Here is a 23761-nt window from a genome sequence, read left to right on the forward strand (position 1 = left end):
ATTTCAGAGTATATCACCTTGGAGGTCCTTCCCTTCAACTTGCAGCCTAGATCATTAAATTGGTTCTTAAAGTGCAGGGCCACCCTGAAAAAAAAAAATACATTAAAAATTAGAAAAAAATCTTAAAAAAAAAAATGAAAATTATTATTTTTTCCTTACCAGAAATGCCTGTTGCTAGGCACATCATCCTAATCTGCCTCTTCCTCCTCCGCGGAGATCTTCTTTCTTCTCTCCTCCGTGCGGCGTCTTCTGGGTAATGGGTCGCTCTGTTTTCTGGGAACTGTGTGTCCCAGAACACAGCACGTCCCATTCACAAAAGCGCTGCGCGACTCGCGCATGCGCAGTAGGAAACGGGCAGTGAAGCCGCAAGGCGTCCACTGCCTGTTTCCCTTAGAAAGAATGGCGGCGCCGGGACCCAAGAGCCGAGGGACGGGTCGGCCTCGGGCGGCCGACATCGCGGGCGCCCTGGACAGGTAAGTTGGCTTATTAAGTCAGCAGCTGCAGTGTTTGCAGCTGCTGACTTTTAATTTTTTTTTTTAACCGGCCCTCCTCTTTAACTTTCCATATATTCCATCATTGGTTCCAATGTGGACCAAGACAGCTGGGTCATGCTCAGCTCCTCCCAGTAATTTATTAACCCGGTCCCCTACATGCCGAACCCTAGCACCAGGGAGACAGCAAACCATTTGGTTGAGGCAATCCGGGTGACAAATTATTCTCAAACTATTCTCTTATATCAGCCCTTCTGATCATAGAATCCTATAATCACCAACTGTCTAGGCCTACCTGCACTACCCTTACCAGCCCTACTAGATGGGCTTATCTCCCGTCTGTTAGGAGTAGCAGTGACTTCCAGGTCTGCTACCTCTGAGCTTGCCACCCCCACATCTTCACCCAACTTGGCGAATCTGTTAGGGTGCTCAACAAACATATCATACTTACCTCCACTGTGCAGTTCATTTTGCACAGTGTGGCCCCGACCATCGTCTTCTGGGGTCGTTTCTCACATTGGTAAACCTCCTAGGAGAAGCGTTCTCCCTGGGGTTTACCTTGCGGGCGAGCTCCCGAGTCCAGCATTTGCATTCATAGACACAGAATCCCGACTCGGCCCTGCCCCCACGCCCATGTCATTGGATTTGATTGACAGCAGTGGGAGCCAATGGCTGCGCTGCTATCAATCTATCCAATCCGAGCCAGGAACCCCCGGGTATAGAGGGTGAGTGCATCTCCGCCGAGGGAACGAACGGGCTTGAGTAAAACGGGGGGAGGGGGGATGGAGGACTGGTCTGTGTCAGAAGTTTTTTCACTTTAATGCATAGGATGCATTAAGGTGAAAAAATACGAGGGTTTACAACCCCTTTAACTCACCACTTAGTCAAAGTTCCACTTGGTCAGAGTTCTAGCAAGCAAAAAGTGCAAGCTCAAGAATGAGCAAATTCAGAAATGAGGTCAACAGTAAGTTATATAGGACCTGACACATTCTAGAGCTTGACCAATTAACCACTCCCCTTAATAAGTAGTCAAAGAAGGAAAGAAAAAAAAGGTCCATGTAAAAAGTGACAATAAAACGAAAAAACTAAAAATGCAAAAACACAGCAAACACCAGCAGTCAAAAGCAAAACTTTTTTTTCACTCTCGACTCAAATTTCCCACTCTTCAGCTTCCAACCAGCAAAATCTGCTCTATAGTAATACATGATACCCACATGAAATTCTAGAAAGTTAATATTACTGACAAAATCTAATTTTCCACAGTACAATGCACCAAAAAGATTATGAGTGAATAATATATGACTTCAAGAAATGTATTCAGCAAGGTCACTTAGCTGTGTTTATCAAGAGTCTCCAGTTTACCCCTGGGTGTAATTGACTGCAGTTGAAAGTCATGATGGTATTTTGTTCTCTCCTGTGGATACCAATTTTGAGACATGGGTAACATGTTTTTCCATTATGTCCCCAATGGCTGGCAAGTGAATCTCCCAGTGGCTGGCATGCCATCTACTCCCTGGCAGAATAAGGTGGAGGGGTTATATTATATAGTAGGGGTTGCAGGATTTTACTGGAGTGGAAGGAGAGATGCACAACAAGGGTAATGGAGGGGAAGGAAAAGTGTAGGAAACCTGTTTTTTTTTTCTGCCCACTATGTCCTCAACCTTAACTCCCATCAAGGAAACGTTATCATAAATCCCTTCTCAAACATCCCCTTAATGCTGCATGGGCCAGCATCCCACCTATTTGGAAAAAACAGTCTGCACCAACGGTGGCTTAATTGTTCGCGAGAGTGAAGGACATTGAGCAACTGGAAGATCTGACCTCCCTCTTAGATGAGATAAGTCAGAGGAACATAAGTCCAGATGGTTCTACTGGGATCTTTCGCTTCTCTGACGAGTTCCACCAATACACGCTAGGATCCACCGTCTAAGATCCCCACCGCCTGTTCAGTGCTATTGATCATGGCTCCCTGGGGGTGACCCCCACCCCTGGTTTGCTCCCTTTTTTTTTCTCCCACTCTCTCTCTCCCTCTCTCCTCTTTTTTTATCTTTTTCTCTCGTTTCCATCACTCCTTTTCAATTAAAAAACAAAAAGTGATGGGCACAGAAGTTGATATTTACCCTGTATTAGACTTCAACTAGTGGAGTGGGCCAGACTCCGTGGCTCCCTTCACTCACGTGCATTTATTTTGTATAGTTGGTGTGCTTGATGCCCTCATCACAATCTATATGCAATGCGAAGTTGTCTTATTGTTTGTATCTGTGTCACATCTTTAACCGCTTGCCGACCTCCTCACGACGATATACGTCGGCAGAAGGTCTTGTACAGGCAGAATCATGTACCTGTACGTTGCCCTTTAAGAGGCGGCCAGCGGGTGCGTGTGGCAAGCACCGTGAGTGCTTGCCACTGTAAGGGATACCCACGATTGCCTCACAGGGAGGAAGAACGGGGAGATGCTAATGTAAACAAGCATCTCCCATTCTGCCTAATGACAGTGTCACTGATCTCTGTTCCCTGTGATTGGAGCAGAGATCAGTGACGTGTCACACACAACCACGCCCCAGGACACACTTAACCCCTACATTGCCAGCTAGTGGTTAACCCCTTCACTGCCAGTGTCATTTACACAGGACTCAGTGCATTTGTATAGCACTGATTGCTGTATAAATGACAATGGTCCCAAAAATGTGTCAAAAATGTCCGATGTGTCCGCCATAATGTCGCAGTCACGATAAAAATCGCTGATCGCTGCCATTTAAAAAAAAAAATTATTAAAAAAAAATGCCATAAAACTATCCCCTATTTTTAAACGCTATAACTTTTGCGCAAACCAATCAATAATCGCTTATTGCAATTTTTTTACCAAAAATATGTAGAATACGTATCAGCCTAAACTGAGGAAAAAATTTTTTTTTAGATATTTTTGGGGGATATTTATTAGAGCAAAATGTAAAAAATAATGCGTTTTTTTTTTCAAAATGTTGCTCTTTTTTTGTTTATAGCGCAAAAAATAAAAACCGCAGGGGTGATCAAATACCACCAAAAAAAAGCTCTATGTGTGTGAAAAAAAGGACGTCAATTTTCTTTGGGAGCCATGTCACATGACTGCACAATTGTCAGTTAAATCGACGTAGTGCCGAAAAAAAGGTGCTCTGGTCAGGAAGGGGGTAAATTCTATCGGGGCTGAAGTGGTTAAATAAAGAATTTAAAAATAAAAAAAGTCAGCAGCTACAAAAAGTGAAGCTGCTGACTTTTAATAAACACACACACACACACTCACTTGTCTCACGGTCCAGCGATGCGGCCGCCCGAAGCCTTGCTCCTCTCCCTCTCCTCTCTGGCTTTGCAAGTGTGGGCACCCAGCTGTGACAGCTTGAGGCTTCACAGCCGTGTTCACACTGCACATGTGCGTCCTGAATGGCTGAGCAACCTTCTGGGACCTGTGACATGTCCCACAAGATTTTAGGGTGGAAGTCGGAGAGGAGGAGTTGCCTAGGTGGCGTGAGAACGGAAATGGGAGTGGAGTACCTGTCAAAACTAGGTACCCACTCCCCCTACCCCCCCCCCAACAAAAAAATGACATACCAAATGTGACATGTCAGGGGGTGAGAAGTCCTTAAAGTGGAAGTTGCACTTTTGGGTGGAACTCCTCTTTAACAATATACAGCACAGATGAAAGCACAGAAAGCTAACAAGATTTCTGGCAGGATCAACTGCATTTTCATGCATTTCCCCAACAAATATAATGAAACTCTTAATGGTGGTGTAGCACTAACCCTCGAAGGAGCTGCTGGTTTTATTGGGCTTACCTTTACCTCCTTGTTTGCTTCTCCGTCTAGGGATTCCCGTGGTAGATGGATCAAAGAATGTGGAAACTGACACTGATTCTTCTTTTGGGTTATTTATTTGTAAAAAAAACAGAGTCTTTCAAATAGAGGGCAGAGGGTTAGGAGTAAGTTCAGGTATTTTAGACTGCAAAAATTAAAGGAAGTCCTTATAGTAAATCCAGAGAATATAGACCGTTTCACAGCTGGATTTTGCAACCCCCGGATAGACCTCCTCCCACTAGGCCTAGCAGCCGGTAGGGTGCTTGACAAAGTCTCTGCCACAGACTTGCATGAATTTAAAGAGCTAACATATGGTACCAGGTTCTCTCAGCCGATCCAGCGATACCGTATGAGTGTAGATCCAGGTTATGTCCTTCAACTAAGCCTCCAGGCTCCTTCAGAGAAGCCAGCCTTGCGCACAGCCTTCTTCTGAAGAGTCCTCCCCTGGAATTTTTTCAGTTGTTGGGCCTCTCCCTTCAGATGAGATGGCACCAGACCACCCTTGGATCAGTAGGCCTCAAAATCCACTTGGGCCTGTCCCTGCAGTTGCGTTGCCTCGGGCCAGCCAGCCCCGAGACTCGGAATGCATGGTTCCGCACCCCAGGCCAGGAGGGCCATGGGGCTGGGTCAGGAGGACCACCAGAACCAAACAGACAGAAAATCAAAGATTGATACTGTAGGAGGATAGAGGAGAAGAACAAGGTGGGGGCCACTATGGAGAAGAAGAGTAAATATACCGGGGAACACTCAAGGGGGAACAGAGCTTAACTACAAGTGGATGTGGAAGAGGCAAAGAGATACAATGCAGGGGAGGAGAGGCCCAATACAGGTGCAATACAGGGTGGATACCAGAGAGGAAGGAGAGTCACAGCGCAGGGAGGATGCTGTATGGGGGGAGCAGAGCAGTGGTATATGGGGGTTCTGGATGGGGAAGTGGATGAAAGTGAGGGGTTGCTAGAGAAGGAAAGGCACTACACTGGAGATACTGGATGAGGAGGTAGCATAGTACGTGGGGGGGGGGGGGGGGGCAGGCACTGGTATGGGACACGAGGTCCAATTAAGGTGAAAAGCTGTCTTTATAGAGAGGAGTACAGAAAGATACCAATGGGTCACACATGACTGATAAATGAATATAGTGCAGGGGGTAGATTTCATGCTAACAGCCCAGCCCTGAAGCTTACACTGTGAGAGTGTAATCAGCAGAGCTCTGTCATCTTTGACAGCTGGTGTGCTGGGCTATGTGGAGAAGTGTTAGTGTCCCTGATACAGAGCTGGGCTGCCTGTCACAGTGACAGTGGATCCCAATGATTACACTGGAAGAGCCACTTCAGTGTAATCAGCAGGGCTGCGCTATCAGCATGACATCTTAGTCCTGCGCACTGCAGGAGATGGTTGGGGCAACACATAGGTAGACACTCCCATCCCATCTGTGCACTCCTCACCCTGCACCTGAGGAGGGAACCTCTCCTGATTCTACTTCTATGCTCCGCCCAGAGTAAAAAATGGATGCTGATTGGATGCTAGTGGTATCACAATAAACCGCTTAACGACAGGTAAATGACAGGTAATGACAACTGCTATTCTTCACGGCTAAACTAAAAATATTGCTTATTCCAGGTACCCAGCGGGGCAATCCTGGAACCGGCACATAGCTGGCATCTCTGAGATGCTCCTCATTCCATCTCTATGGATATAGCAAAGGAAATCTACCACGTCAGCTACAGCCGTCGGGACGAGGTCTCATCCAGTTGTGACTTGGATGGAAAGAAGAACATCTTGGTCTCCATGAGTCGTCTCCCTCAAGACTGCCTAAGCCTTCTAGAGATTGCCCTGGTGATAAATACCATGGGGTGCATCCACAGTCTAAGCTGCAAGCCCAAGGTCTTCCGAGAGTCCATTTCTGTCCTAGACATCAAAGCCACCATTGATTCCACGCCCACCAGGATTGACGAGTCATCTAGTGTCGTGCTGAGATACAGGACGCCCCACTTTCGAGCCACCGCTGAAGTATTAGTGCCTCCAATTACCGGGAAGGAGACCTGGAGGGTGGGATGGATTCAGGCCTGCAACCATATGGAGTTCTACAACTACTATGGAGACTTGGGCATGTAAGTGTAAACCAAAGCAGATTTGGGGGCAAATAACACGTAAACCCAAATTGTATTTTTATCCTTGCTTCACTACTTAATGCGTTTACCACTGACTGGAAAAACATTTACATTTTGGCTATGCTATGTAAAGCATTTTTTCTGGTCAGCGACACAGCTAGTAGTAAAGTAAAGGTTCAGGATGATGGCCCTGAAAAATGCAAGTTCAAAAAAATCTGTATCAGCTTTCATATTCCTATCCTACCAAATTCATTTTAAATCCATATATGTATTGCATATAGTATAACAGCCTAAGCTGTCCTTTTATCACATACAAAAAACACTAAGCAACTCATTTGAATGCAACCAACATTCAATCCTTTTTTGTACACATCTGAGAGACCCCCCAGGAAGCTCTCACTGTACTAGGCCAATCATAAGTATCTAAGGCATTCCTTACCCCGTAGATGCATGCATGCATGCCCAATGTATATGTGTGGCTGAGGCATGGGGAATGCTCTGGCCACAGATAACTGGTCCAGTATGGTGACAGCTTCATGGCAGGTTCAGACTAGGACCTGAACATTCCTGAGCTCATCACTATTTGTAACCCTGCTGCTTAAAATAAACTTTTTAAAGCAGTATGTATCCTGCCACTGCTGACATCCTGAAAAATTCTAGTTGCGTGGCTGCTTTGCTGATCCTGGAGTTATTTCTTCTTTAGCTCCCAATCAGTATCAGCCCTGCCCTTAAAGCGGAGTGCCAGTCATAACATTTTATTTACATTTTTAAGCTGCAATAAATATAAATAAGAACCTTTGGAAAGTCTGTTGCTAAGGGGTCCCTCGTAATCTGCCTCTTCCTCTCCAAGGCGCCTGACGTCATTTCCCTTAGCGCCCATGCTTGCTAGTGAGCCTGGGAGAGGTCTGTCATCATTTCCCAGGAGTCACTGGGCAGCGCCGAGGGCTTTGTTGCCATCACAACAGGGACGGGCACTTCCGAAGCCGCCGCCCGTTGTGATGGCTATGTCAGAAGTGTACAGCATTGCATACGGTGCATGCGCGAGAACGGGCGGTGCATGTTGGTCAGTCAGTGCTTGTGGGCTTCACATGCCCAGGAGCACTATGGAAACTCTACTAAATTGGCAATTGAGATCTGATTCAGCACAGAAATGTGAATGCTCTAAATAAGCCTTATTAACAAACAATATGGATCCTAAAAAAAAAAAAAAAAAAAAATTTAACAGTGGGAACTCTGCTTTAAAGTCGAACTTTCACACTGGTTCACTTCTAAACTGCCAGTAAAACGCCTATGCGCTTTTGCAACATTTGCAGTGCAGTTTTTACAGGACACTCAGAAACTGCACCAAAAATGCTTAGTTTTTTTTATGCTGTTTCCATTCATTTCAATGGGGAGGAGCGTTTTTAGGGCAGTTTTTTTTAATACCCCCAACATGCTCCAAAAATGTTGCAAGCAGGAATGGAATGGAATGCAATGGAGGAGCTGCAATGGAAGTGCACAGCCCCAGAATTTTTCTTGAGGTTTTCAGGCAGTTTAACGCAAAATCGCTTGAAAAACTTCTCAGTGTGAAAGCAGCCTAAAGGTAAAGCTTTTTTTTTTTTTTTTTCATTTTGGATAGAGTAAGAGAGGTTTATAAAATCAGGTTTTTGCCATCTGTATCCAATTAGGGAGGTTTCCTTCACTTCCTGACACAAAGCCAAAACAGGAAATGAGAAGAAATCCCTCCAAAGTAATGAAAAGGGGGCACAGTAAGCAATAAAAACCTGCCAGGTGTAATAATACCACTCCACTTTATCCAAAACTTAAAATAAAATGCCTTTAGTTTTACTTTGGGCTGGGCTCACATATATGCGGTGTAGGTTTCAGTGCGGTTTCCATTCAGCGGTTCAGGTTTGATTCTGCTGGTTTTTTCAAAACAAAAATGTTGTACTTACCTGCTTTGAGCAGTGGATTTGCACAGAGAGCAGTCTGAATCCTCCTCTTCTCGGGTCCCTCTTTGCTGCTCCTAGCCCCTCCCTCCTGTTGAGTGGCCCCACAGCAAGCAGCTTGCTATGGAGGCACACGAGTCACAGTTCCCTGTGTCCATTCAGACGCGGAGCTGACGTTCATCCGCGCCCCCTCTTTCTCTTGATTGGCTGACTGACTCTGTTTGACAGCCTTGGGAGACAATAGCGCCACTGCTGTGTCTCAGAAAATCAGGAGGAGAGTCCTGGACGGCGGAGGGACTCGTGGACATCGCTGGACAGAGAGGGGGCTCAGGTGAGTATTAGGGGGTACTGGGGGGGCTGCTGCACACAGAAGGCTTTTTATCTTAATCCATAAAATGCATTAAGAGAAAAAAGCCTTTACAACTCCTTTATATCACACCTGAATCAGACTGAAAAAACGCACAGGACCCTTTTTTAATTTTCACTGCAACCGGCCTGCATAAATGTGAACCAGCTCCATTGAAAGCCGGTCTGGTTCACGTTATGCAAATCGGATGTGGTTCAAAATGCATCCGATTCGCATATATGTGAACCAAGCCTTAAAGTTTGACTCTGATTGGTGGCTACATGGTTCTTAGTAGGACATTCTTAATACTTAAACAAGCATGAAGCCAGTGAACATAGTTGCTATGACCAAGTCCTGTTGTCTGCAGCTCAAATACAAGTCAGCAATAGCAACTTTATTTATTACAGGTACTTATATAGCACCATCAATTTATGCAGCGCTTTACATATTTATTGTACGTTTACATCAAACTCTGCTCTCAAGGAGCTTACAATCCAAGGTCCTGAGCTCACATGCATACATACACATATTAGGGCCAATTTAGACAGGAGCCAATTAACCTACCAGCATGTCTTTGGAGTGTGGGAGGAAACCGGAGTACTCAGAGGAAATCCACGTAGGCACATGGAGAACATGCAAACTCCAAGCAGGTAGTAGTGTGGTTGGGATTCAAATTGGCAACCCTAGTGCTGCTAGGCAGAAGGGCTAACCACTTAGCCACTGTGCTGCCCATTTATCTTCCTATCCTGGTAAGTTCGCTGAGTGGGCACACTGGACCCAGCTTCACTGTCACACTAAGACCTGTCTGAGATAGCAGACTCCAGAAATTATGTAGCAGGTTTGCCTCCTCCTGAGTCACATTGATGTCTAAAGGAAGATATCATTTTCATGGCTGTAGATGTTCCAGCAATGAAACCCAATAAAATTATTATAAACAATCCATTTCTGAAATGGAGCTTGAAACAAGCGGGATATGAATAAGCAGTGGAATTAAATCCTCAAGGCTCTTGTCATGCCAGTGATTGCAGCCTCAGGGATTGTGTTTTCATTATCTTTTTCATCGACTTTTACTGCGCGTTCTGGGAATTAGATTTATTTTTTTCTGACCTTACACATTCTAAAATGCTCGGCTTCGACCTTCGAGTGGTCAGGTTTAGCAAAGACGCCTTCATTTCCCCTTGTTAGAAGAAATTAAAGTAAACGCTGTAAATCATAACTGAATTAAAGGGTCAGTCCAACTAAATACACTTCAGGAGGAAAAGCGTATAAAACAAAGCTATGTCTGCTAATGAAAACTACGTATGCAACATCTTAAAGAATACCAGCCATGAATGGGCTCATGCAATAATTGGGGCATTGACAGCAAAACTGCAGTGTCTTGGCATTATGAGACTCATCTCAGAGTCAGTTGAAAAAAAAAAAAAAAAAAAAAACTTTCATTCCAAAATCTAATGTTAAATGCACACTTTTTTCTTTACCACTTGACCTCCGGAAGATTTAACACCCCCCCACCCTATAACCAGGCCATATTTTGCAATATGGTACTGCATTACTTTAACTAAAATTTGTATCCAAATAAAATGTATATCCTTTTTTTTCCCAGCAATAGTTTTCTTTTGGTAGTATTTGAACACCTCTGCATTTTTTATTGTTTGTGCTATTAAAAAAAAAAAACAATGACAATTTTGAAAAAAAAAAAAAAAACAATAATTTTTACGTTCTGGTATATATTATATAAAAAAAAATAAAAAATCGAATTTCTTTATAAATTTAAGCCAATATGTATTCTGCTACTGTACATATTATGGTAAAAAAAATCCCAATAAGTGTATATTGATTGGTTTGCACGAAAGTTATAGTGCAGGGGTCTTCAAACTATGGGCCTCCAGCTGTTCAGGAACTACAATTCCCATCATGCCTAGTCATGTCTGTGAATGTCAGAGTTTTACAATGCCTCATTGGACGTGTAGCAACAGCTGGAGGGCCATAGTTTGAGGATACCTGTTATAGCGTCTACAAACTATGTGATATTTTTTTTTTTTTTTTTTTACTAGTAATGGCATGATAGCGGACTGCAATATTGCGGCAGACATTCGAACAATAACTGATACCTTTGACGCTTTTTGGGGACCAGTGACACTAATACAGTGATCAGTGCTAAAAAATGCACTGCTGCTGTACTAATGACACTGGCAAGGAAGGGGTTAACGCCAGGGGCAATCAAAGTGACTGATTGAAGAAATGTCATCAGCACACCAAGGTTTCCTCAAAAGGGTCTAAAGCTTTATTCCATGGTCACATGATAAATATACAGCAACGTTTCGGTTCTGAGCCATGCAGGGCCCCTTCATCAGGCAAGTGACATACTGTACTAATGACACTGGCTAGGAAGGGGTTAACATCAGGGACGATCAAAGGATTAACTGTGTGCCTGCCCATTGTTTATATGTACTGTGGGAGGTGCTTTTACTAGGGGAAGACATGTAGCCTAGTCCCTACTTTGCAGAGATGGCGAACTTTGGCACCCCAGATGTTTCTGGACTACATTCCCCGTGATGCTCAACTGCACTGCAGAGTGCATTAGCATCATGGGAAATGTAGTTTCAAAACACCTGGGGTGCCAAGGTTAGCCATCACTGACCTATGCCTTTCCTCCTGTTAGGCAGGCCATCATTTTTCCTTTCTGCTAGATGATCAGCGGATGCAGGCGGACATCAAGTCTGCGGTGCCCTCCGCTAGGCTCCTGCTGTGTGTGACAGCATGAGCACCCCCTACCCAGAGGAGCCAGATCAAGTACATATACATGGTCCGGTGCAGAGGTGCCGCCCTGTTTCAGTAAAACTGCTAGAGGGCAGACCTTAAGTGGTTAAATATGAGGGGCATTCAAGTCAAACCGGGACTTTTAATTTTGCAGGTATAAAAGGGATGGTAGCATGGCAGACACGCGGTAGTAAGTGGCAAGTGTGTCCTATTACTGATATGCACACACCCATGTCACAGGCTAGTCCAATCAAGTTAATCAAGATGGCAGACAACAGTGTTAGTGCCTGCATGGTATAGGGTGTGGTGATGAAGTTTCTTGTGAACGAAGGCATAAAACACGCAGATATCTACAGAAGACTTCAAGCACAGTATGGTGATCAGGCGCAATAAGAAATTTAAATGGTGTAAACGTTTCAAAGATGGTCATACAGCCGACAGTGAGGATCCTGTCCGTGGTGGAGCCCAGCCCACAGCAGTCATTCCTGTGAACATTCAGCATGCGGAACGCCTAACCCTGGGCAATCAACGCATAATGTGGTGAAATTTAGATGAGATGAATCTTTCTGTGGGAACAGTGAACACAATCATTTACGAACATTTGCATTTTCAAAGTTAGCGCATGCTGGGTACCAAGACAGCTTTTCACTTAATGTCATGTTCTGAGTGATGTACTTATTCGTCTGCGTAAAAAAACGGCCTGATTTGATCACTAAGTGTGTTCTGTTTCTCCAGGACAATGCTCAAGCTCATACTGTTCACCGCACTAGGTGCACATCACAGCGACTCGGCTGGGAGGTATTGTCACATCCCCCTCATAGGCCGGACCTCCCTCTGAGTGATTTCTACCTGTTTGGACCCCCAAAAGAGTTCCTCAGAGGTCAGCATTTCAGCACAGATGACAAAGTGAAACAGGCTGTCCTAGGATGGTTCAAGCGTACTGACAAATCTTTCTATGCTGAAGTTTTCCAGGCATTAAATGCTGGACTATGTGTATGTAGCACCCTCTAGCTAGTGTGCTAGGTGTAAATAGGTTTTTTTAGTGTAGGCAAATTGGTTTAGCTGAGTGCCAGGCCTGGGTTAAATCTGGGTCAGAGTTGAGTGATTCAGGGAGGCTGGATGACTCAGCAAGCAGCATCTCTTGTTCCTCCCCGTTTTCTGGAACCGAGAAGCTTCCAGATGTAGTGGGAGGGTGCTAGGAGGAGCTTCTTGGCATATTTATGAGGGCCCCAGCCATTCCCCAGCAAATGGGCTGGTAGGGGGCAGGTCATCTCTTAAATAGAAGTGCTGAGGAGGCTTTCGGAGGCCCTCATAGGGCATCCCCATTCTTTTTTGCTACACAACAAGGGGCCTGTGTCAGATTACCCATCAGTATGCCAGTGCAGTATTGCAAGCGAGTGCTGGAGGAAACAGAGGCGTGCATATAGACTATATAAGAAAAGTTGTCCCTGGAATTGTTCTGAAGTCAAATTCATATCCCTTAATAAAACAAAAAAAAAAAGTACTGGACTCTTCTCTGTGGAATATACTTGCGGCTCCATTGGGGGTGCGCTACATGTATAAATGTAGCAGGTGAGTATGTTGAAAAATAAATGCAGTTTCCACTCCTTGAAATTAGTTCTTTTAATATATAAATTCAAAAGTCCCGGTTTGACTTGATGACACTTTTACCTTTTGAATTACATTTGTCATCAAATGAACTGTTGAAAATGTTTGTACAAAAATATGTAGGAACAATGGTTTGAAAATCTACTAGCTGGTTTGGAAAACCACATGAGTCTGAGGCAGGACGTATGTGCCTTGATGTCTTTCCCCTGCTATCCCCAAGCTCACCCTAGGGATGGCGTGTAGCACTGAACTGCAGGGTCCACTTTAAAGTCAGTCACTCAGCTTTACACTGTTGCAGACACTTCTTTCCTGACCTTCAATCTGAACTTTCAGAGGAAGAGCCATTAGAACAATAGGGAAGTCCCTGTGCGGGATACCTAGTGGAACATTCCAGCAGTGATATCCTTCTCCGGATGTCACATAGCACATTCCCCTCCATTGTGTTGCAGTCATTAATTTTAGGACTGACGGACAATGCGAAGAACTGTTTGCATTGTCTGTATTTAGTTTAACGTTCACGCTGATGGCCCTGAGTCACGTTCTGTGGTGGACGTCTGGCAATGTCTGAGTTTTGTCTGTGTCAGGGGTTATCTGGTGAAGGGACTCTAAGAAACTTGTGATGGAAATATCGGTTTTGGCTCCTGATGCTGTGCTACTAATAGAATGGGTCAGGAAGCTCTGTCACTCCCAGGCAACTTAGCCATGTAGAAGATTTTTTTCTTTTTCCGGTCTTACAATCTTCTAAAACTGGCCATACAATAGTAGAAACTAATTTTAAAAGTACTGTAACCACTTCAACCTGAGGATCAAAAACACCTACATACCTGGGAAGTCTGTAGGGTTCAATATTGAGTTGGCCCAAGGTAAATAAAGACAAATTCTTATGCTCTTCATGCGACATGTTTCGCCAATCAGCTTCAGCTGGAGCTGCAAACCATTATATGTATTGTCACAACATCGATATTCAAGAGATTGATTAAACAGCTTTGCAAAGAGTCACTAAAGTTCATTTATAGAAGAAGCCAGCCCCATCAGTACTCGTTGGTCATAGGGGGAGTAAATGGAAACCAGGAAGATCCCTCCATAAACTTAAATTGATCCAAAGTGAACTAATATTCAATAGATTGGTGGAAACGTCATGGGGGAGAGGTAATAATCTTTAGGGTAACTTGGAAATTTCACAAGGTTTGGGGCCCATTTACCAGGCAATCAAGGCAACTCCAAGACGGGGCTATAATGGTCCCCTATCATGGATAGAACCTTGATAGGGATCCCCTACCCCCCTGCAGATGCCATACAATAGTAGAAGTTTGTTAAAAATGTTTCATTTTAGGAACATTCGCTCCATTTTCTAATTAGTGGGGTCAATTAAATATTAATTTTCAACCACAGTTTTTCCTAACAGTGATTGTGGATTTCCTTTGGAAATAAAATAAATAATAAAAAAAATCCCCAGGCTATTAAATAGCACAGAAGACACAATATAATATCACACCATGGAGAAATAAATAGATCTGCTGCTACCTATGCGTGCAATCACTATACACATAAAAAACAGATAAAAGTGAAGAGCTCCACACTACAAACCTAACAATAAATGCGAGGCATCAGAAAAAAAATATATACGATAATACAAATAAAAATAAGTCCTAAATGCCACATACATGAAATATAAAGTGACTAAGTAAAAGTCCCATACGCAGTCCAATTTAAATCTTTGAACTTTCTTGATCTGGCAAATAGCCCCTGAACTTTGCCAATTCTTCAGTGTTTACAAACAAGTGCAAAACAGCCTGGCCAAAAATGACTACACACGGGAAGTATAAAGTGACGAAATAAAAAAGTTCTATACCTAGTCACTTCATACATCACATGTGTGCTTACTTTTGTATACACAGAAGGATTTTTTAGGTATGAAGCGTGGATGGAGTGTTACACTTTTTATCTTCAGGAAAGTCCATTCATTTCAAAATCTAAGGTTAAAAGCTATGTTCACCTTTTTTGGAAAAAATAAAAATAAATGCAGAAATTTTTGCATGAAGCAAAATGTGCATTTATTATTTCTTTCACAGGAGACATGCAGTGCACTGCACCCACGATCACTGGATTGGGGGTGCAGTGTCAGTCAGGCTCCTGCACACACTGCCTGCAGCTCTGTTGCCCCTACGTCTGTATGGGCTTTTTGGTACAGAGCTGCAGGCAGTGTGAATGGAGTACGAGCATGCCGATGAGCACACCTGCAGTCCATTGAGTTCTCATTGACAGATTCCTGGAAAGGAATGACACGGCTGTGTGGGCAAAGCCATTTTTAGGATGTGGCAGTGGGAAAATCCCCCACCCGTTATCCCAGGGAGGGGGGTAATCAGCAAGTCTGGGGTATGTTACACCCTAAATATAGCTGTAATATGCTCCAAAAGGTGAGCTTATCCTTTAAATGCAAATACAGTTTTGAAGTACTTGCAAATTATATTCATCAAGTCATCAAATGTACTGAGAATTTTCATACAAATTTTTGGACATTTGTTTGAAAATCTACTAGTGTATAGCCAGCTGAATTAGCTTTGTGCGGTTCATTCAGATTTACAGAAATAGGTTACCTGTGCTTAAATCTCAATAGCTTTTACATGTTAATCATCCATCAAGTGCCAAAGGGTTGTGACCACATTAAAACTAGAAATTCTAGCTGAAGCCTCTGCACATTTTCTAGCAAACTTTGCAATAAAAAAAATAAAATGGGATTTTTAGTTCACACATATTGCAATACATTAGGACATAAAATAGTGTAGCGCTTCTATTTAAGTGAATGTGGTAAACACACAAAGAAAATCAGAGTGCAATCACGGAAAAACAGATAAATTAGTGGTCACATAGGAAAAGTCCATAATCACATGGAAAAAGTCCAATTACAATCACAAATAGATAAAATCCTCCGTGATGTGATTGGTGCACAAAATAAGGTGGTAAAACTTCTTCAAAAGGGATAGGGGTTTTACTAGTCAGGTGCAACCCGGTATGTCAGCTTGTCTGCAGATATCAATGAAATAGGTGAAATACTCTTACCGAATATGATGGACTCACACGGTCTTGCGACGGTTGAGTCAGAAATACTTGGGGTCCTAACCTAGGACCAGTAGGTAGGTTGGTGAGGGTCCGTCCAGATGGTAAAGAGACTCCACACGACTGTAGACCGTAAGGTGTATCTCACAGGGGGATCTCCGGAGTGGTTCTTTGTCCAGTTCAGACGTGACTCAATTGGCAATTGCAACCCCAAACAGGGGGTGGGGGATTTTATAAAATTTAAACCAAAAAAGAAAAAAGAAAGCTCCACATGGTGCGGGTCAGAAAATCTTAACCAACAGGTTTATTTAAAAGTCAAATAATTGAATAAAAATTATGACTTAGGCCGCGTACACACGCGGGGACTGTTCGCCCAACTTTGTCCGTCAAACAGTTTCGGCAAACAGTCCGCTCAAACTTAGCATGGACGGACATGGCCACACACGACGGACGAACAGTTTGCTGAAACCGTGCGCGATGACGTGAACGGCACGTACGACGGGACGAAAAATACGACGTCCTATACACTGCATTATAGCTTTCGGCGTGAAAATCCTTTCTGAGCATGCGCGCAACTTTGTTTGACGAACAAGCCTACACACGAGCGGACTGTTCGCTGAAACAAGGTTTCAGCGGACAGTTTTTCGGAAATTCCGAAAAACCTTGTCCGTCAAACTGTCCGCTGAAACTGTCCGCTGAAAGCCCACACACGAGCGGACTGTCCGCCCAAACACTGTTCAGCGGACAAAGTTGGGCGAACAGTCCGCCCGTGTGTACGCGGCCTGAGTGATCACAAATGAACAAAAATAAAAGCTGACATACCGGGTTGCACCTGACTAGTAAAACCCCTATCCCTTTTGAAGAAGTTTTACCACCTTATTTTGTGCACCAGTCACATCACAGAGGATTTTATCTATTTGTGATTGTAATTGGACTTTTTCCATGTGATTATGGACTTTTCCTATGTGACCACTAATTTATCTGTTTTTCCGTGATTGCACTCTGATTTTCTTTGTGTGTTTACCACATTCACTTAAATAGAAGCGCTACACTATTTTCTGTCCTAAATTGTTGAACTTTGTTTGTTTTAAGTGTTGGCAGCTGTTTTTTGTTGGTTAGTTATAGCGCAGTGTTTTCCCCCTTTTTATATTGCAATACATGTTTAAGCTTGCCAACTGTGTCAAAGTAATCCCTCTATGGTAGGGTTGCCACCTGTCCGGGATTTGCCTGGTCAGTTTGGGTTTTGAATATTAACACAGAAATTTGGCTCGGAACAGGGCCTGATAGGAGGGTGAGGGGGCACTGTGCACGCCACATTACTATTCTCTTTGGAGCGCCCAAAGGTGTCGCAGGTCTGTTACAATGCTATAGTGTATGCTAAAAAAAATGTTTTGCTGTGCACCACTAAAAGGTTTGACCTGAAGAAAAAGTGGCAACCCTACTCTATGGCCAGTCCATACTCTGCTCTGCAAAATGAAAATGCTACAGTGAACACAACGCCAACTTGGGGCAGATAAACACAGATTGGGAGGGAGCCACCAGGTTCATGTCTGGCCACTGACCTGCAATGCAACAGAAGATATGCCTGTGCTCAGATCCCAATAGCTTATACATGTATATCATCCATTAGGTGCTTAACCACTTTACTACTGGACACTTGCCTACTGGGATATGTCAAATCGCTTGCCAAATCAATGGCTACTGCCGGCGGATGTCAGCGGACACCCGCCGCAATCCAATCCGATAATGTCCAGACAGATTTTTTCCATCCATCTGGTGGATTGGATCAGATGGGATTGGATGAAAACAGTCAGGTGGTCCGTTTTCATCGGATCTCCCCATAGAGAGAGAGCTCTGACAGGCCCATCCCTGCATAGTAAGTGGAGACGGATCTGTCATCCACCTGCTCAGCGGATCGATCCCCTGCTGAGCAAGCGGGCAAGCCCAAGTGAACGGACCCTAACAAGCCAGGCGAGTACAAATACCCTCGCAAATGACCCCTTTTTGGAAAGTAGACTTTCCAAGGTATTTAGTAGGAGGCATGGTGAGTTTTTTGAAGTTGTAATTTTTTCCCACAATTAAGATTTTTTTCCCCCACAAAATTGTCAAATTAACAGGTTATTTCTCTCACACGGCATATGCATACTTGCAACTACACCCCAAAACACATTCTGCTACTCCTCCTGAGCATGGCAATGCCACATGTGTGAGACTTACACAGCCTGGCCACATACAGAGGCCCAATATGCAAGGAGCACCATGAGGTCTTCTAGGGACATAAATTACACATCTAATTTCTTGACTACCTATTACACTTCTGAAGGCCGTGGAGCACCAGGACAATAAAACCCCCAACAAAATGATCCCATTTTGGAAAGCATACACCCCAACGTGTCAGGCATGGACACCAGCAACGGAACTTCAGGCAGGGACACCGGCACCGCAACTTCAGGCAGGGACACCGGCACCACAACTTCAGGCAGGGACACCAGCACTGGAACTTCAGGCAGGGACACCGACACCGGAACTTCAGGCTGGAAAGTAGGCAGAGATTCAAGGGTAGCAGGAAGGATCCTAATAGTACCCACTTGAAGAACCTTTGGCCGAGATGGGCGAGTTGGGCATAGAGAGATAAAGTGCCCTCTTTCTTCACAGTAGAAACAAAGACCATAGTCTCTCCTCCACTCTCTTTCACCTTTATATAGCTTGGACCAAATAGCCCCGATCTCCATGGGTTCCACATCTTCCAGGGTAGGTGTGTGTGTATCCTCAGGAGCATCTTGGCTTTGTCGGGTTAGAGCTTCATAGCTTGGCACATACTGGGATGGCTTGGAGTAGTAACTGTACAGGGTATTCCTATCCCTGGAAACCCATAGGCCCACGTGAATAGAGAGCAGACTTGGGAACCCTGGTTTTCTTAGAAACAGGAATATGAGAGTCCAGAGCAAACATGAATGCTTCCCAGCTGTCCAAGACTGAACTCTTTTCCCGGAAAAGCTGATGAGCCCATGTTTTGATTTGCCCAGTGAGCAGATTGATGGAAGCGCAAATCTTTATATAGTCGGTAGCATAGGTCCTAGGCTTAAAGGCAAACAACAGCTCGCAATCCATTTTAAAGTACAAGAAAGATGCACGGATACTGTCAAACCTCTCTGGCATCACCATAAATAGCTCAGGGCATGCTGGTTCTGGGGCTAGGCATACTGTGCCTTTAAATAACTGAGCTTCTTGCAGCAACTCTGAAATGGTCTGGCCCAGGCTGGAGACTTGTGGAGCAAGGGAGGTGAGCATCTTGTACATCTCTGCAGACTCCATGTTAGTTCATTGTGTAACAGCTTACCTAGGTTGGAGTCCATGGTGTAGAGATGTATGCTCACCTTTGAAAATACACACAGCCCATGGTAATAAGATACCTGGGCTGTGAATCTGTGCATGGCGGGCTTGAAAGAAATTTTCCAAAGGATGGTCGAGGTAAAGCCGTAGTCAGGGATTCCAGAAGTCAGAATAAACGATAAGCAGAGCCAAGGTCAGAAGCCGGAGTCAGTCTTGGAATGCTGTAACTGAAACACGGGAATACTGGAACACAGGAACATTTGGCAAAAAAATAAACAATGAACTGACAAAGCCCTCAGAGTGAGGCAGTGTTTTATACCCAGGTGATTGGATCAACTGCCTCAGCTGAACCAGGAGTGGCAGGTACAATCAGAGTATTGCCCTCAGTACTTCATATTAGTGTTAAAATGTACTTCATGTTAGGGGGACCCAAACAGAGATAAATGGGTACCCCTCCCTACACATGTGGTATTAGGAAACGATGTAGAGGTTAATTCATAGAATATGACAGAAGGGAAATATGGGTGGTCACAGCCCAAAAGCAACTCCCTCCTTGACACAGCTATTGGAGAAGGGGTTCTGTATAAGCCAGTGGCAGGACTTCCCTATGTGCAGGAGGAGAAGCTACTGACCATAGGCAACACCTAGCCCACCACAACTTATAAAACCAGGAGAGGGGTTGCTGTTTGAAGGAGGAAAGCCAACTTACATTAATGGCCAATGGCCACTATACATGTCGAGTGGTCTGTAAGGCTGAGTCCTGTTCTTTGTATACTAAACTCATTAGGCCATGTCCTAGCTGGATGAGTTGGAAATTCAGCCTTGATAGACTGGTAAAACCACACCCTACATTGACCAGTACCACTACACACTATATACATAGATGTTAACCAGGGCGATCTTTAATATTGATTGGACCCTGGGCAAAAAAATTCTTGGGGCCCCCCTCCATGCAATTTCACTCTCCACCTGCTCTGAGACATACAATAAATAGCAGCTAGACTTAAAATCAGTTTACTGTATCAGACCAGGCAACAATTGTGATTGGTTGCCAGCGGTTACAGAATATCATTACTGCTTACTGACTGGTTGCTAGAGGTTATAGCACACATTACGGCTCACTGATTAGTTGCTAGAGGTTACAGCAAATTATTTCTGCTTGTTAATTGGTTGCTAGAGATTACTGTACAGCAATACTGTTCACTGGTTGGTTGCTAGCACAGCACATTGTCTCCTCACTGCAGAGGGGCAAGATATTTATAAGAATGCGTCCTCTGATGACGGCTGTAAGGGGAAAAGGGGGGGTACACTTCCCACTGTTAATGGAATTTTCCTAATGACCCCCAATGGACTATTCTTAGCAGGAGTTGCCTGAGGTCTGAAAATTATTTCAAGAGTTCCTCTGTAAAGAGGTTGAGAAATGAGCTAAAAGTGTCTACTGTGTCAATGTACTGTATATGTAGCCAATAAAGTTTAATGAGAAGAGTACACCAAGTTGTCGGTGTTTCTTCACATATGGTGACCCATCGCATTTGGCTACCCGCTGGACTGCGAATGCGCAATGCCGCCTTTTGCGTTCCACCCCTGAGTCCAGGTTCAAGCCCCACCATCCAAGTGGACATAGAGATTGAATATATTTATGGCGAGCAAAGCGAGGCTGTGCCCGAAGCGTGGCGAGCGAAGCGAGCCCGCAAGGGGCCCTGTGTTGGAACGCATATGGCAAAATGTGATGGGTAGCCGAATGTGATGTAACACCAGCATTTTTGCCATGGATTGCCAGTATTGGGGACAGAACATACCAGCCTGAGTACCAGTCTTCAGGATTGAATCATGAATTTAGCAGTAAAGCTGAGGTATGATCTGTGCTTCTATTCAAAAAGGTTGAGAAAGGCTGACCTAGATGGTAACACTTCACACTATATACAGTACATAGAGAGTAACACTACACACTATGTAGATAGGCAGTAAGTAGGGTTGCCACCTGTCCGGGATTCACCCGGACAGTACGGATTTTGAAACATTTGTCCGGGTTTCTGCCCGCCTATGACCCGGGCACATTATTCAGACCCGCTGGTGGCTCCCTGTGCAGCGTGCCTTGTCTACACAGTGACAGGCGGCCTGCTATTTAACTTCCCCGGTAAATCATAGAAACGGAATGCCTGCTGCAGCTTGTGCGGGTGATCTTCGTTCCCGCACGCCGCCAATGAGGTCCATTGCCTCCACATTTCATGACAGGGCAGAGCCGACATGTCTCCCTGCTGTCCCCAGCTCCACGGACTAGTGCAGAAAGAGTGCTGTGGAGAGAACTGAACCCGCCCCTCCTCCTCCTGCTGTGTTGTTTTCCTGTGTACACAGAGGAGGAGGGGGGAGAAGGCTCACCATGCTGCCGACAACGCTGCTGGACTGAGTTCATCTATCAACTAATCCACACAGTGAGTCTTCCAAAGGTGGGGGGCATGAACAAGAGGGTGAGGGGGGAACTAGCCTGCAGTTCACTTTGTGTGATTGGGGGGGGGGGGATATCTTCTAGGGGGCACTTAAGTAACTGTGCTACAAGGGGGCTTGGATATGAAATCCACCCACCCTTAGCACATATCCCCCTCCCAATATTAAAGAGATGATGTCTGCCACAGAGGGGGCGACCCTTGGCACCCCACAAGAGATGTGGAAAATTGCTCCAGGTGCCCATACTAGTCCCCCCCCCCCCTCCAGGCAAGTTAGTGGAGCAAAGTGTGGGTTCCAGCACCAGGGCAGGTTCACACTTTTAAACACAGGAACGCGATGTGCGATTCACGTGATACCCGGGTGCAATTTCAGCCCAATTATATATGCAGTCTCTGACTCTCCTGTAGTATGTAGGGATGAGCTCAGGTGTGTTTGCATGGAACATGTGCATAGCCCGCCAGGAAGTCGGTGCAGCACTGCGCTAATCACAGACAGTGAGACATTGTCCCGAAGTGCGGCTGCAGAGATCAGGCAATGTCTCACTGCCTGTGATTAGCGCAGTGCTGCACCGACTTCCTGGCGGGCTCTGCACATGTTTCATGCAAACACGCCTGAGCTCATCCCTAGTATTATGTCTGCAGTCTCTGACCATCTCCTGTACCATGTCTGCACACTCTCTAACCATCTCCTATATCATGTATGCAGTTTCTTAACATCTACTGTACTATATCTGCAGTTTCTTACCATCTCCTGTACCATGTGCTCAGACACTCTGACCATCTCCTGTATTATGTATGCAGTCTCTGACCATCTCCTATACTATGTCTGCAGTCTCTGACCATTCCCTATATTATGTCTGCAGTCTCTGATCATCTCCTGTATCGTGTCTGCAGTCTCTGACCATCTCCTGTACCTTGTCCGCACACTCTCTGACCATCTACTGTATCATGTATGCAGTTTCTGAACATCTACTGTACTATATCTGCAGTCTCTGACCATCCCCTGTACCATGTGCTCAGACACTCTGACCATCTCCTGTATTATGTATGCAGTCTCTGACCATCTCCTGTACTATGTCTGCAGTCTCTGACCATCTCCTGTATCATGTCTGCCGTCTCTGACCATTCCCTGTACTATGCCTGCAGTCTCTGATCATTTCCTGTATCATGTATGCAGTCTCTGACCATCTCCTGTATCATGTATGCAGTCTCTGACCATCTCCTGTACTATGTCTGCAGTCTCTGACCATTCCCTGTACTATGTCTGCAGTCTCTGACCATCTACTGTACCACGTCTGCACACTCTCTGACCATCTACTGTATCATGTATGCAGTTCCTTAACATCTACTGTACTATATCTGCAGTCTCTGACCATCTCCTGCACCATGTGCTGAGACACTCTGACCATCTCCTGTATTATGTCTGCAGTCTCTGACCATCTCCTATACTATGTCTGCAGCCTCTGACCATCTCCTATACTATGTCTGCAGTCTCTGACCATCTCCTATACTATGTCTGCAGTCTCTGACCATCTCCTATACTATGTCTGCAGTCTCTGACCATCTCCTATACTATGTCTGCAGTCTCTGACCATCTCCTGTACTATGCCCGCCAGGAAGTCGGTGCAGCACTGCGCTAATCACAGACAGTGAGACATTGTCCCGAAGTGCGGCTGCAGAGATCAGGCAATGTCTCACTGCCTGTGATTAGCGCAGTGCTGCACCGACTTCCTGGCGGGCTCTGCACATGTTCCATGCAAACACGCCTGAGCTCATCCCTAGTATTATGTCTGCAGTCTCTGACCATCTCCTGTACCATGTCTGCACACTCTCTAACCATCTCCTATATCATGTATGCA

General features: G+C 44.9%; 1 protein-coding gene across 3 annotated transcripts in view; it reads left to right on the forward strand.

Moving 5' to 3' along the window:
* Positions 1–23761, forward strand: part of FAM78A (family with sequence similarity 78 member A) — a 137063-nt gene that overhangs the window by 22765 nt on the left and 90537 nt on the right. For 2 of the 3 annotated variants that reach the window (XR_013272387.1, XM_077477993.1), the window contains exon 2: positions 5936–6426. The exons of the other annotated variant lie outside the window; for it this stretch is intronic. Coding sequence is in view for 1 of the 2 variants with exons in the window: in XM_077477993.1 (XP_077334119.1) it covers positions 6005–6426 (422 nt within the window). In the remaining variant the exon portion in view is untranslated. The remainder of the gene's footprint in view (positions 1–5935; positions 6427–23761) is intronic. 3 annotated transcript variants of the gene reach the window in all.

This window comes from Lithobates pipiens, unplaced genomic scaffold (assembly GCF_037356315.1).
Source record: "Lithobates pipiens isolate NorthernLeopardFrog02 unplaced genomic scaffold, aLitPip1_a1.2 Scaffold_1, whole genome shotgun sequence".
NCBI classification, from domain to species: domain Eukaryota; kingdom Metazoa; phylum Chordata; class Amphibia; order Anura; family Ranidae; genus Lithobates; species Lithobates pipiens.